General features: G+C 39.2%; 1 protein-coding gene across 1 annotated transcript in view; it reads right to left on the bottom strand.

Annotated features, from left to right (window-relative positions):
- lrrk2 (leucine-rich repeat kinase 2) overlaps positions 1–15,999 on the bottom strand; it is a 137,733-nt gene that overhangs the window by 91,467 nt on the left and 30,267 nt on the right. The window contains exons 14-18 of the mRNA XM_043713611.1: positions 12,839–12,954; positions 8,217–8,358; positions 6,065–6,204; positions 330–446; positions 60–230 (exon numbers count right to left, since the gene is read on the bottom strand). Of these exons, the coding sequence (XP_043569546.1) occupies positions 60–230; positions 330–446; positions 6,065–6,204; positions 8,217–8,358; positions 12,839–12,954 (686 nt within the window). The remainder of the gene's footprint in view (positions 1–59; positions 231–329; positions 447–6,064; positions 6,205–8,216; positions 8,359–12,838; positions 12,955–15,999) is intronic.

The raw sequence follows: 15,999 nt of genomic DNA, 5'->3' as shown, positions 1-15,999 counted from the left end.
TGCCAAAAGCTGATTCTTGGTCATGGAATTGAGTTACATTTGAACAAAATTATATTCACCTGGTAAATCAGTGATTCATTTTTAGACTTGTGATTGACATCAGCCGCCAAGAGGATAAAATATTCTGCCATTACGACATTATTTTCTGAGCAAGCATTCTCAAGCATCCGATTTCTTATTCCACGATCAATGGCCAACTTGTACAAGCACTTGCAGAGGAGATTCTGTAGCTAATCATTTCAAAGAAGTAAAGATAATTGCTAAAACCATCTCAAAAATAAAGCTTCTCAAAATTTTCTCTTGAAAGCCAGAAGGAAATGTAATATAACCTGCTTATTTCTGTGTTCTGCCATCTGACGAAAAATAAATCTGTCAATCCCCTCCTTGAAGAAAATTACAAAAGCAGATGGTATGGTTTCAAAATACATCAAGATTGCTTGGAAACCCTAAAAAAGAAATATGGTGGTTAAATCACAATTTAGTAAACATTTCAACTGTATGTCAAATTATTTTAAAAATCTAGTCTTAATTATGTCAGCTTGAAATCTTCGGCGGAGATATTTCTGAGCAAGTTACATTTACTGCATTTGTCAAGGTGTCTGCAGTAATGCACTTGTTGAAAAATCACAATTTTGATTAATATATATGTAAGTAGCACAGGTGAGGACCAGAGCTGAGTTAGCATGTTTAACCAAACTTCCCTGACCTTCCAAAAAAAACTTTATATGTTCTGAAGTTGTATTAACAGCTGAATACCATGAGCACGGTTTTAAGGCAACATGCAATGTTTTCCCACAAGATAATTTCACTGTGGAGAAAGAAATGGAGGCTTGAGAACTCAGGAAAATAACTACTGATGTTTTGAAAACAGTTCACATGACAGAAGAGGAAGTGCTGGAAGTCTCAGAAAACAAAGATTGTGGATAAATCTCAGGACCTGACATAGTGTATCCAAGATGTTGTGAGAGGTTAGGGATGAGTTGCAGGACCCCTATTCTGATCACTGGAAAGTGGCTCATGTTGTGCCTTTGTTCATGAACGGATGTACGGAGAAACCTGGGAACTATAAACCTGAGAGTCTGAATTCAGTGGTGGGTAAATTGTTGGAAGGTGATTCTGCAATATAGGTTTATATGCATTTGGAGAGGTGAGGAATGAAAAGTGATAGCCAGCATGGTTTTGTGTGTGGAAAATAGTGTGTCTCAAACTCAATTGAGCTGCTTGAGGAAGTAACCAAGAAAATTGATGTGGGCAGAATGGTAGACATTGTTTATTTGGATTTTAGTAAATCTTTCGATAAGGTTCCACATGGTAGACTAATTAGTAAAGGTAGATCACATGGGATTCATGGTGAACTTGCCAAATGAACACAAAATTGGCTTAATGACATGAGACAGAGAGTGATGGTAGAGGGCTATTTTTCGGAGTAGTGACCTGAGACCAGCAGTGTCCAACAGAGATTAGTGCTGGATCCACTCTTACTTTTCATTTCTATAAATGATGTAGACGAGAAATAGGAAGCATGGTTAGTAAGCTAATGGATGACACCAAGATTGGTGGTATAGTGGACAGTGAAAAAGGTTATCTAAGAGATCTTGATCAATTGGTTCAATCGGCGGAAGAGTGGCAACTGAGTTTAATTTGAATAAATGTGAGATACTATATTTTGGAAAAACAAACAAAACAAGACTTTTACAATTAAAAGTAGGGCATTGGGCCATGTCATAGAACAGGGAGACCCTGGGTTCAGGTACATAATTCTTTGACATTTGCATCATATTTGATAAGGTGGTTAAGAAGGCATTTAGCACTCTTGCCTTCGTTGCTCAGACCTTTGAATATTGCAATGAGGGTATTATACTGAGGAAGAAAAAGATGATAGTAAGGGCTCTTCTGGAATATTGTGTCCAGTTCTGGTCACCCTATTACAGGAAGGCTATTATTAAGCTGGAGAGGGTTCAGAAGAGACTTACCAGGATGCTGCCAAGCATAGAAGGTTTGTGTTATAAGGAGAGGCTGTGTAGGCTGGGACTTTTTCACTGGAGCATAAAAGTTGAGAGGTGAACTTATAGAAGTTTATAAAATAATGAGGGGTATAGATAAAATGAATGACAGGTGTCTTTTCCCTAGGGTGGGGGGTTTCAAGAATAGGGGCCATATGTTTAAGGCTACAGGAAGTAGTTTTAAAAGACTCATGAGAGGCAACTTGAGTGCGTTCATGCATGCAAAGAACTGTCACAGGAAGTGGGAGATGCAGGTACAGTAACAACATTTAAAAGACATTTAGATTAATACATGAATAAGAAATGTTTGGAGGGATATGGGCCAAGCACAGGCAAGTGGGACTCGTTTAGTTTGGGATTATGGTCAGCAAGGACTGTTTGGACCAAAGGGTCTATTTCTGTGCTGTATGACTCTATAACATTTCAGTGTTAATCAAACAACCATCTGTCATTTTTGCATTGCACGCACAAAGGTATAAACGACGAAGCATTTTCAGATTGTTCAACAAAAAGTGTGGTCTCTGAAATAACTGCACAGAGGCCAATATCTTGACACCAAGTCACCCTTTATTTACAAATGAATAGTCCTTGACTTTAGTACTGCCTCATTCAAGGTTACCATTTTTTTAAAATCAGTCAGCCAGAGCTTCCTGATTTGACTAAATTAACAGTACCAATCAGGGAACTCATATTCTCTTAGGTCCAACTGGCTGATCTTGCTACAATCACTACGTCTCATCCTCCGATTTTGAGGATGTAGGCTGGACCTTTTTCTTAGACAGCCTCCTGTTGTGTTTTAGCACCGGGCCAAGTTCCTCTGCCTCAGTGTCCAATACAGGTAGCTTGTAATGCATGGGAGCTTGCCACTTACACTAGAAGCATCTCAGTAGAATTTCACTCACTTCTTCCAGAAGCAAAGGTGTCAAGGCAGCTACGTCCATTATATCTCGACTGGTTCCAGCAGCCTTTATAATTGTTCTAAGAAGCAGAGCATATTTTGCTCTTGCACTATTTGTAAATTTGCAGCTTTCATATCTTCCACGTGCTTATTTAGGACCATTATACTACCTTAATTTGCTATGTCACTGGTCCGGATATCGTGTCGACCATACCTCTTACTCACGTTGGGTCATTTCCATGATTATTACACCAAACTTCATTCCCTGCGTTAAACTTTCTCAGGAGATATGGTTCGTACATTTGTAGCTGAAACTAAAATAGGTGGTGCAGTGGACAGTGAAGAAGGTTATCTCAGAGCACAACAGGGCCTTGATCAAATGGGCCAATGGGCCATGGAACGGGAGATGGAGTTTAATTTAGATAAATGTGAGGTGTTGCATTTTAGAAAGGCAAATCAGAGCAGAACTTCTCCAGTAGAGGCCTAGGTAGAGCCCTGAGGATTGTTGCCGAACAAGGAGACCTAGAGGTGCAGATGCATAGTTCCTCGAAAGTGGAGTCGCAGGTAGGCAGCGTGCTGAAGAAGGTATTTGGCATTCTTGCCTTCATTGGTCAGTGCACTGAATACAAAGTTGATTGTACAGGACATTGGTGAGGCCACGTTTGCAATACTGCATTCAATTATAGTTTCCCTACAATAGGAAAGACATTGTGAAACTTGAAAGGGTACAGAAAAGTTTTATAAGAATGTTACGGGGCTTCAGCTATAGGGAGAAGTGGAATAAGCTGGTGCTTTTCTTCCCTGGTGAGAAGATTTGGGGTGATTTATAGAGGTTTATAAAATTATGAGAGGCATGGACAAGGTGAATAGCCAAGGTCTTTTTCCCAGGGTAGGGGAGTCCAAAACTAGAGGGCACAGGGTTAGGTGAGAGAGGCAAGATTTAAAAGAGATGTGAGAGACAACATTTTCACAGAGGGTGGTGCATGTATGGAATGAGCTGCCAGAGGAAGTGTGGAGGTTGGTATAATTATCTTTAGAAGGCTTCTGGATTGGTACATGAATAGAAAGTGTTTAGAGGGATATGGGCCAAATGTTGGGAAATAAAAATTTTGTCCACATGAATGAGTTGGACCGAAGGGTCTGTTTCCATGATGTATAACTCTATGACTCTAGGAGTTTCATTTGATGGAGTCTTATGTCTGGCATTGGTATTCTTGATGCCCCGCTCCAGGTCCAGGAAGACCAGACTTAATCCTGTGTGGAGTCTTCTACCCACTAGCAACTCTGCCAGTGCTATCCCTGTAGTTGCTTGTGGGATGGTCCTATTATTAACTAAGAATCATGACAGCTTGGTATCTAGTGAGGCTGTAGGCTGTTTCTTCAAGTCAGCCTTCAATGTTTGTACTGCTCTTTCTTCCAGGACAATGGATGATGGTTGGTATGGAGCTGTCCTTATATGTTGAATCCTATTCGACTTTAAAAAACACTCAAATTCCCTGCTGGTAAACGATGGCTCATTATCTGTGACCAACACTTCCAGGAGTCTATGTATTGAAAAAGGTGCACACAGTTTTCCTCCATCATACCCTTGTTTGAGGAATGGACCCTATGCACGTCCAACTACTTTGAATGGGAACCTACAATGACTAAGAACATTGAACTCATGAAAGGACCTGCATAGTTGACATGCAGCTGAATCTAAGGTTTACTTGAACATTCTCCTGGGCGTGGGGAGGTTGCTGACAGTAGTTTTTGTCCTCATTGGTACTCTGTCTATTAATGCAGCTATGTCTGCATCACCTGACTACCAGACCCAACATCTCTCCAAAGTCTTCATTTCGGAAACCTCTGGATGGCCCTGTTGGAGTTCTTGCTTCCCATGACAAAGGCATGAAGCAAGAAACGCTTATCCCAACTCAAAGACAACTGTGGCAAGTGAGTTTCTTCACGATCATATCCCACTCTCATCGTCACTTAAATAACTTCAAAAGCCAGTATCCCATCACCAATTCACCTTTTATTTACACATTAACAACCCTTGTCTTTAGTACTGCCTCATTCAAAATCGGCTATCAGAATGGCAGTATCTCTGACACTCCCCCCTTTATTTGTCAGACAGATTAAACAGATTAACAGTCCAAATCAGGGAAGTCATATTTCTATGAAGTCCAACTTGCTGATCTCGTTACAACCACTACAGTCTCAGCCATTCATTAACTTGAAACATGATTCGGGTAATATTTATTGCATAAATCCATTGCCAATTAATCACACTTTCTTGCTCTTTCCCCAAAGCCCTACAAACGATTTCCTTTCAAATATTTGTCCAATCTCCTTTGAAAAAATTCACAAATGAATAGATTTCTACAACCCTTTCAAGAAAAGGCCACAACTTAGTTCTTTTGCCAATCACCTGATAATTTTGATACTGCAAACAGTTTCTCCTTATTTACTCTAACAAAATTGTTGATGATTTTAAGCACCACTATCAAAGCTCCTCTTAAACCTCTCTGCTTCTAAGGAGGACAACAACTTCAGTTTTTCCAAATAATAGATGGTCCTCATTCCTGGTATCATTTTATGCACTGTCTACAAAATTGGTATTCTTCAAGAGTCGAACAGAAACCCCAGTTGAGGCCCAACCTGTCTCAAAGATTTAGTACTTCTTTTCTCTGCTCATTTGTATTTTATTATTGGTGGAGATCTGACTTCAAAATAAAAATAGGTTAAAACCTTTCAAAAATTAACTTACGCTCATTTGTAATCAGCAGAAAGATACACAGCAGAGATGAATTCAAGATCACATTCAGAATTACAAGTAAATAGACTACCATTGTAAATATCAGGTTTCCAATGAGCGCTTCAACGGCAGTGCTCACTTCTAAAAGTGGATCCAACACAGTTTTAGCGCCAAACACAGCTTACATTGCTCAGTATCTGTGAATCACAGCATAATCCAGAAGAAGGAACAACACATCTCTTGAACGCTTAAACTGAATATCCTCAGTTTTCACCAATATTTGCACACCTCTTTCAACTTTCGTTTGCATACTTTGAAAGTAAGCACCCAGACAAAAAAAGCATGCATTCATATCTAAAAATCCAAAAGTGACACTCATCTTTCTTTAAGCTTCTATGCAATTACACTTGAATAACAACTGACCTGCATTTGCACTTCTAGTTTGTCTGCATATCTGCGTACTGTTTCTAATAAAAGTTTTGCCACCAAAGTCAAGAATGTACGACTTAAATAATTCTTTGGAACAAGTATCGTCACAAGTTTCAGGCACAGATACTGAATTTCTGAAACGAAACAGGGACAAACACATTAGATGGTCCATTCATATGGGAAATGTCACATTCATAAATGAAAAATTATGCAATAGTTACTTCTTATATTCAACTCTGTTGGTGTATTGGAGCAACTACAAATGCAGACAACAGCAACATCAACTGTCTTCAGTTATCAATGCACGTCATATTAGAATGGTTGAACCATTAACTTACCATTCTTCTCCAACACATCTATACAGTAGCATTCAGCTTCACAATCTCCATAAAGTTTCAGAACAGAATGATCATAGTTACACTGTCACATCCAAGTCATACAATGCCCAGATCTGTAGTGTATTATTTGCCATACGCTCATTCCACAAGGTAAAGTTATGGAATTGCCTGTCTTGCAACAATGGCTCAAGGAATGCCATAGTTCAAGGAAAAGGCCCACGACCACTTTATCAAGGCAATTAGGGATGAGCAATAAAAATAGCTTTGTTAGTGTTGCTCACATCCCAAAAGCAAATACAAATAAAATGATCCTCGGTCATATTATTGCGAGATCTCTTGGTAGTAGTCAAAAAAGAGCATGATAGTTTCTTTTTTTGTTCTTGCTAACAAATATCATCTTGCTGCACATAGGAGATTGCTGTGTGTACATAGCTGCTGCAACTTCAGACAGTCTAACAATGGCTACAGTTAAAATAAACTCATTCATTCGGAGTGAAGTTCATTGAAGCATCCACAGATAAAGAAAAGCGCTCTGTAAAGTTCAATCTTCACAGGTTTTCTGTGTTATAAAGGTCATTGCGATGTTATAACAAATAACAAATCGGCTCTTTTTTAACTATAATATTAAATCTATACAGATCACTGATTATCTGAACTCTGATTAGTCATTCTTCCAATAACAGTCAATATTAGCGTGGTGCTGGAAAAGCACAGCAGGTCAGGCAGCATCAGTGACACAGCACACCAACTCGCACAGCATTTCAGCGAACATCTCTAGGAGACACACACAAAACAACTCTGTCATCCTGTGGTCGACCATTTCAACTCCCCACCCAACTCCCACAATGACATGCAAGTCCTGGGCCTCCTCCACTGCCAAATCAAAGCCACCCGCCAAATGCAGGAAGAACACCTCATCTTCCGCCGTGGGACCCTTCAACCATATGGCATCAACATCAACTTCACTAGTTTCCAAATCTCCTCTCCCTCCACTTCATCGCAAATCAAACCCTCTAACTCGGCACTGCCCATTTGACCTGTCCTACCTATCCATCTTCCTTCCTACCTGTCCGCTCCATTCCCCCCCAACCAACCAATCACAATTACCCCCCGCCTTCCCATCCATCTTCCCCCACAGCTCCATCCCCACCCTTTATTTCTGATCACCCTTTCCCCTCCACATTGCTGATGAAGGGCTTATGCCCAAAACTTTGACACTCCTGCTCTTCAAATGCTGCCTGACACTCTGCGTTTATCCAGCACCACCCTTTTCAACTCTACTTGTACTTCTCTCCATCATCACACCTAAAGAATGCAAAACTGCAAACTTGTGAAAATTCTAAGTTTGGGATGCTCAGTTATCCTCAGGCGATAAGGAGCTTTACTCTATCGTAGAAGGCTAACAACAAAAATGTTCATTGCCATGATATATTTCACATACAGAGAAGATTCTCAACTATATGTTGAAAAGAATAGATCCTTCCCCCACTGCAGGCTTGGCCCTACACTGCAAATCCAAACTCATATATTGAACAATAGCACTTGTTGCTTTCTCTCCTTTCCTTGAGGAGGAAGAGCAAGGACGAGACTGTCAAACAGAGCTCCCATGCTTCCTTACTCAGCTTCACTTGAGACTAATGAAAATGCTATTTACCAAGAAAGTGTCAATATGTTTATGGCAATGTGAATTTTCTTATCTGATAAAATAAACTTTTTTTAATAATCACAACATGTTAATGAAAAGAAAATCTTGCAGTATTTTTAAAAAGGGTATGGAAAATGTTGATAAGGACATTGCTTTTTCCTACCTTGCATGGAAGGGTACATTTGTAAAGTATGGATTACAGTGTCTAAAGCTCCTTCTTTCATCAGTTCTAATGTACCCGAAGAATCAGCAATAGTGCACAATAATTGGAGGCCACATTGTTGGATAGCTGGATTTTCAATATACTGGAAATAAGTACAATAACAATGATTGGCATCAAAATATCTAAGAATGAAAGAGTTGCATGAATGAAACTAGTATCCAACACAAATCTGCCACAAAGTAGTTTTGTATTAATTTTACTCTAATACCGCACATGTCTAAAACAAAAACAGCTATTGTTTAAGTGGACACACATATATTACCATCTCTCTCAGTACAGGAACACACGCAAAGATTTCAGACCACAATTTCTACATCTTGTATCCACCTCCAATTGCGTGCGCTAGCTCTGATCACTTTTTAAATCTCCCTTCCAGTCCCTAACTCCAGTCAAACCGATAAGCAATAATGTTTCATTATTGACCACCAATATTATAAAACATTTCGGGCCAGATTTTGTGAATAGTGGAGAAACAAGAACTGAATATACTGAACGATCAAGCCTCGACAGTTCTCTGTATTAAAGAGTTTTACAGATTCACTACCGTCTAAGGGAAGTAATTCCTCCTCTTTTTAAGATGTGCAAATTCTTATTCTAATATTATTCCCCTGGTCCTACACTTTCCCACAAGGGAAGAAACTTGTCTGCTCCTACCCTGTTTAGTCTCCTAAGAATCTTCTATGTTTCAATAAGGTCGCTTCTCAATCTTCTAAATTCCAATGGGTACAGTCCATCAATACTTGGCATCAGCTCTATGAACCTTCTCTGGACTACCTGCAAAGTCAGTACATCTTTCCTTAGACAAGAGGATGTAAAATGTTCACTGTACCTCTGTTGTGGTCTGACTAGTACCTTGTATAGATTTGGCAAAACTTCCCTAATTTTATACTCCATTTCCTTTGAAATAAAGGCCAACATTTCCATTTGCCTTCTTGTCACCCACTGAACTTGCATACTAGATATTTGTGATTACTACACAAAGTTTCCCAAATCCATCTGTTCCATAGCTTTCTGCAGTCTTTCTCCATTTAAATAATATTCAGTTCCTCTATTCTTCCTGCTCAAGTGCATGAACTCTTGATTTCTTGCATTACATTCCATCTGCCAAGATTCTGTCCACCTACTTGATCGACCTGTATCCGTCTGCTGAATCTGTCATCCTCGATATCTGTCTTTTCATCCATTTTTATGTTATCTGCAAACTTGGTTATATTCCATTCACTTTCCTCATTCATGTTATTAATACATGTTGTAAATATTAGTGGCCCCAGCACTGATCCCTGTGGCACTCCACTAATTAGAGATTGCCATACTGAAAACACACCCATTAGTCTAATTCTGTGTTCTGTTAGACAATCCTCTGTCCATAATAATGTAATATCCCCAATATAATGGGTCCTTGTCTTATTAGGTAGTCTAGTGCGTGATATCCTATCAACGCTTTCTGAAAGATCCAACCACACTAGATCCACTGCTTCTCTGTCAGGCTTGTTACCTCCTCAAAGAATTCTAATAAACTTGCTAGGTATAATTCCCCCACAGAGAAGCCATGCTGGCTCTACTTGATCATATTAATTATCTCTAAATGCTATATTACCCTATTTATTATAATAGGTTATAATATTTTCCCTAGAACAGACAATGAACTAAATGGTCAAAGTTACCTGTTCTTTGTCTCCTTCCCTTTTTAAATGAAGGTGTTACATTGGCAATTTTCCAGTCCTCTGGGACTTTTCCAGAATCTTAGGATTCTTGGAAGATTATCACCATAATGATACAATAAAATATTCAAATTAGTGCTGCTAATAAGCAGCCTTCAAATTAAATGTTTTACCAACTTAAGACTTATAAAATTATAAATGCTGTATCCAATAAAAGTTCTTGGCAATTTTGGTCACTGACAAGGTTGGTTATCCAGGTCAGCTCCATACCAGATCAAGCATATGGATCATAATATGTGACAACATCAATATTCCAAGACCTAGTCAAATGTTATATTTAGCAAGTAAATGATGAAGAAATTGCTGTCTTTTATTGCTATTTTCATGAGTGTTATCTTTGGATGTCAAAATGTTCAAGGGGGGAGGAAATCTCATCTGCAAACTGTACAATTCAAAATAAATTTATTTAGGCAGAGAAATACACAAAAATTACAAAAATATGAAGCAATAGACAATAAATACGAGTCAGGTTAGCAGGTGAAACTGGTGGATAGTATAATGTTTTAGGTCAAAGCCTCATCATAATTAATTAATAGTTTGGTGAACAATAGTATAAACCTTCTACAAATCAAAAAAGATTAGTTATTTAAAGTTATAAATTTGAATTTGTTTCTTTTAAGTTTGATTTTCTTCTTGGGCTTACAATGTTTTTTTTTTCTCTCTGTCGAAAATTAATTCTCAAAGAAGGCTGCTTTTTCAAAGTCCACACCTATTTTTGCCCCAAAGGCTTCCTCATTTGTTCAAAGTTAAAAATCACACAACACCAGATTATAGTCCAACAGGTTTATTTGAAAGTACTACTTTTAGAGCACTGTTCCTTCATCAGGTAGCTGTGGAGCAGGATCATAAGACACAGAATTTGTAGCAAAAGATCACAGTGTCATGCAACTGATAGCAATCTAGGCTTGTTCAATATATTGTGTCAAGTCTTTCATCTTTTAGAATGGGTTGCAGATCTCGGTTCAAGTCACATTCTCAAGATAACAAAGTTTTATTTAGAAAAAGGTGACATCTCAGCTCAGACAATGCATTAAAGGTGTGAGGTTAGTGTCTGTCTGTACCCCAATCTTGAGTCAGACTGGTTCTATTTCCAAAGTAGGAATTTATAAATGTTACATGGATTGATTGCCTGCATTGGCTGCCTGCAGATTGTGCACTTCTTGAACAAAATAGAATGTACCTGCAATTACAATTCTGCAAATGGAAATTCACCCCACAGACTTATATATGTGTGTGCGTGCATGTCTTAGAGAGAGAGACTGAGAGTGCGAGAGAGACAGCGAATGTGAGACAGAGAGAGCAAGCGAGAAAGTGCAAGAGAGCGTGCGAGAGAAAGAGCGAATGCGAACATGAGAGTGCGAGCATCAGAGACAGTGAGAACGACAGAGAGTGCAAGAGCAAGAGCGAGAGACAGCACAAGAGCAAGAGAGAGAGAGAGAGAGCGAGAGTGTGCATGTGAGTGCATGAGATAGTGTGTTTGCATATGTGCATGCATGGTAGAATGTGTACGTGAGTGTGACGGAGTATAAACCTATGAGAGGGTGTATGCATTGGTGTGAATCAGGAGGTGTATGTGCGCATGTCTGAGAGACAGCATGTGCATGAGAGAGGATCTGAGTGAGTGTGAAAGTGGGTGAGTGAGTGTCAGAGTGTGAATAAGTGAGTGTGCGAGTGAGTGAGTGCAGAGAGAGAGAGAGAGAGAGAGAGAGAGAGAGTGTGTGTGTGTGTGTGTGTTGTGTGTGCGCGCACGCGCATGCTTGTCAACATTCTGCACATCTTGCAGTGGTTGCCATGATAGGGTTGTACAGTGTTACCGTCGATGTTGTCCTGAAGGCTGGGCAGTTTGCTGTGAACAATGGTCTGTTTAAGGTTTGGTGATTGTTTAAAGGCAAGAGGGTGTCCTTCAGCACCATCAGGTGTCCATGGCATTCCTACTCATGTGAACAGATCCTGTGTATACGTTAGGCTTGTCGATAGGGGATGGTTGTTTTAATATACTTAGATTGGAAGCTAGAGCAGTGCAGCATCATGAGGGTATCCATGGGCTTGCAGTAGAGTGAGGTAGTGAGGTGCTGTCCTTGTTGGAGATGCATGTGTCCAAGAATGAGACTGATACTAAAGACTAGTCCATGGTAAGTCTGATGGTGGGATGAAATTTGTTGATGCCACTGTGTAGTTGTTTTTCAGTGACTCCTCGCCACGGGTCCAGAGGAAGAAATGTTGTCAATGTATCTGGTGTATAGTGCTGGTTGGAGGTTCTGTGGGGCAAATAAGTCTTGTTCGAACTTGTGCATGAAAATGTTGGCATATTGGGGTGAAAATTTGGTCCCCATGACTGCTCTGTGTGCCTAGATGAAGAACAAGTTGTCAAAGGTGAAAACGTTGTGGTCGTGGATGAAGTGGATGAGTTGTAGGAAGGTGCTCAAAGATTGGTAGCTGTTGGTATGGAGTACTGAAGCTGTTGCAGCAATGCTGTCATCATGGGATATGCTGGTGTAGAGTGCCAAAACGTCCATTGTGACGAGGAATGTTCCATGTGTTCTTTTGCTATAAATTGTGTGACGTATCATCCTGCTCCACAGCTACCTGATGAAGGAGCAGCACTCCAAAAGTTAGTACTTCCAAATAAATGTGTTGGACTATAACCTGGTGTTGTGTGATTTTTAACTTTGTCCACCCCAGTCCAACAGTGGTACCTGCACATCATTTGTTCAAAACTGTGTTTTTATTATAAATTGCAGGTTCTTTATTTACAGACTACAAGATATAGGAGCAGAATTTGGACAAAAAAAAAGTAACAGCAAATGGAAAAAGTGGACCACCAAGCTGTTTTGGTCTTACCTTATTCAAAGCTTCAAGGACTAATCTATGAAAACCATCAGACAAACACTGTTTTCCAATTGTTTTCTTTATTGCTTCCAACTTATCTGTATCTTCCTCTGCATCCAGCATGTCCTCTGCATGATTGACATTGGACACATGGTAATAAACAACTATATATGCACACATCAGGAAGAGTGACAACAACTTTAAAAAAAAAGCAGGGTAAAAGCAGTTGCCCTATCAAGCTTACTCCTCATTCAGCCATGTCATTATTTACGATAATGATCTCACATACCTTAACATTCTGCTGAAAACATTGTATAAATATTCCATGATTACTAAAGATGATCCTGGCTCTCTCTCCTGGACTATTCAAATTTTGAATTTTACAGCTTTCGCCCCAACTATTATGTTTCAAAACTAGCAAGTCCCATATAACATTTGCCACTTGTGTGCATTCTTCAGAATAATTCGACCACCTTAAGTTCCTACTTCAGTTCTGCTGCACCTATCTACCACAACTACCTTTTTCTTCTGCATTGTTTTCTTGCACAAAAATCTCCTTCACTTAGCCAAATAGATCTTGGTTGCAATGTTCTCCATATTTCTCTTTCATTTTCTTTGAGCATAACTTGAGTTATTCAGGCGAAAAAGTTTTAGTTTGTTTAGGAAGTTTTGCAGAAAAAAAATAATATATTCTGTTAACAGTAGTAAACAATATATGTCATTTGTTTATTGCATTGAAGTGGCAGCAGCAGCACAAAATTATGCAAATCCAGGCCAGAAAATAGCCTGAACGGAGAATCTAATTCATACAAGGCGCTGTAACCGCGATTCAAAACCAGGTCCATTAATTTGCTGCCATTCTTGACTGATGCAAGCTGATCCTTTGAAGGTTCTTTAAAGGTCAGTTTCTCTATTTGTCAAAATTTTTCAAATATTACAATTTATTGCCCTGCCAAATTGAAATGACATGCTTTCAACAAATTACGAGAGAGTCCTGTAAATACAGACAAAGAAAAAAATAGATTGGTGGCTTTTCTACTTTAAACATTTGTTGTCGGCACACCACTCATTGTTACTAATAGCATTATTAAGTCTTCTATTGGTGTTGATACCTCAACAGTGTCCATTCATTAGCCATTGCACAAAATGCTTTATTTGACCATCTTTGAATTAAAAATTAAGATCACTATTTTTCTGAATCTCACAACCATGGAAAGATAATAACATTTTTAAAATGCTTATTATAAGTTAATAACCTAATGCTGACCACAATTACAATATACTATAACTTCAATTTTATTAATCTTGCAAGTTTGTTAATTTATTGTGAGTTGCCAATTTGAAATGGCTTATCATTCTAGATTTAAAGTATCTTTCAAGCGCGTATGTCAAATCTTGCAAGACAGCAGAGTACGCCATTGAATAACCTTTAAAAACCTTTGAGATTAACTGTAGGTCAAAACGAGAAAAATCACAACATGCTCAGCATATTTAAGTTATACAATATCTTTAAAAACAATGCTGTTATGGGAATTTATCACAGATTTATTGTTTAATGAAATGTTAACATAAACTAAAGGCCCTCATCTATATTCAGCACTCCATGTGTTACTTATCCTTGACAGCCAGAAATAGCACTGCTTATAAGATATTACAATGTTACAGTCTGAGGTTCCCCAGGTCTTGGCCTTGTGTTTGCTGTATTTAGGCAATTCCCAAAAAGGGAACGCAGAGTCCTATGATCCTCTTGTCTCTTACCCTTTCCATTGAAGACTGTCAGTGTGTCATGAGCCACCCTAAATTTCTCAAGTACCCTCATTTATTCTAACCTATCTCTAATTGTCTATCCTCGGTAGTACGTTCTCCCCCTTGGAGGCTTGATTGCATGGGAGGCCTGTCATTATCCAGCTTAGTGCATGATTGCCTGTGTTAGGCTTTCCAAAAAGTGACATCGGTCTCCAAGGGTTCTGTAACCCTTGGGCCTATTGGACTCATCAAATTTCAGCCAGAATGTGTGCTTCTGACCCCATTTCAACCTAACAGCATTGTTAAATTATCAATAGAAAAAATATTGCCCCAGCTCTCTAACACTTTCTCATACTTGCCCGTTATCTTACCGTATCTCACCTTTGAACATTAAGCCATTATTTCCAAGATTGGCATTGACATCAACTCCTTTGCAAATTTTACCACCAAGCTCCCATTCCCAGCCTCCAAACTCTTAGTTCACTTCACCTCCTATCAGAGCTAGAACAAGACTGTACTGGTAAAACCATAATTTCAGATTGCTGTTGGACAACCAGATATTCTTCTTCCTATGTTTACTCTATTTGTCTTCCCTTGTTCATACCCTTCTAATCCTGCATCACTTTAATAGCTTCTAGTTTCCTTTCCTTACTCTTTCCTTTTCATCACAGACTTTGAATCCAGGAGGGCTTGATGGCTTTAGTTTTTTCCTCAAATAGAAGCCCAAACATACCCTATCCATTATAATCCTATTACACCTCAACCTTATCACCCACTTAACAGCTTCTACTTTAACTCCACTCATTTCTCCAAAAAAACGTAACTATGAAAATCTTTATGAGTCTGATTTATGCATATCTTTTAGGAACTATTTGGAACATTCTTTGTTCTGGACTTACCAAAGATCTGTCCCTCAGCTATTTTTCTGTGATTGATTACTATATCACATTTCTAGATTACGGACTGAACTGGAAAATGTCAGAAGTTTTACTTCCAATTTCTACACTTCCTTTGCCTTAACATGGTCTGTAATTGACTCTTCCTTTCCTCAATCTCAATGACTCAATTTCTGGCTGTCAATATTCACTCCAAGTCCATTGCCTCGCAAAGCTACCTTGACTATATTTTCTCCCAGCTGGTTCCAATAAAGCACTAGGTCATTGGTTTTATGGTGGCTCAGTGGTCAGCACTGCAGCCTCACAGCACCAGGGACCCGAGTTCGATTCCAGCTTTGGGCGACTTTCTCCGTGTCTGTGTGGGTTTCCTCTGGGTGCTCTGGTTTCCTCCCACAGTCCAAAGATGTGCAGGTTTGGTGAATTGGCCATGCTAAATTGCCCATAGCATTCAGGGACATGTAGGTTATGTGCATTAGTCGGGGTGGGACACTCTTCGAAGGGTCAGTGTGGACTTGTTGGCCTAAATAGCCT

This window comes from Chiloscyllium plagiosum, chromosome 23, assembly GCF_004010195.1.
Source record: "Chiloscyllium plagiosum isolate BGI_BamShark_2017 chromosome 23, ASM401019v2, whole genome shotgun sequence".
NCBI classification, from domain to species: Eukaryota; Metazoa; Chordata; class Chondrichthyes; order Orectolobiformes; family Hemiscylliidae; genus Chiloscyllium; species Chiloscyllium plagiosum.
The sequence above is the reverse complement of the archived record's forward strand: the minus strand, read 5'-3'. Positions and strand labels throughout refer to the sequence as shown.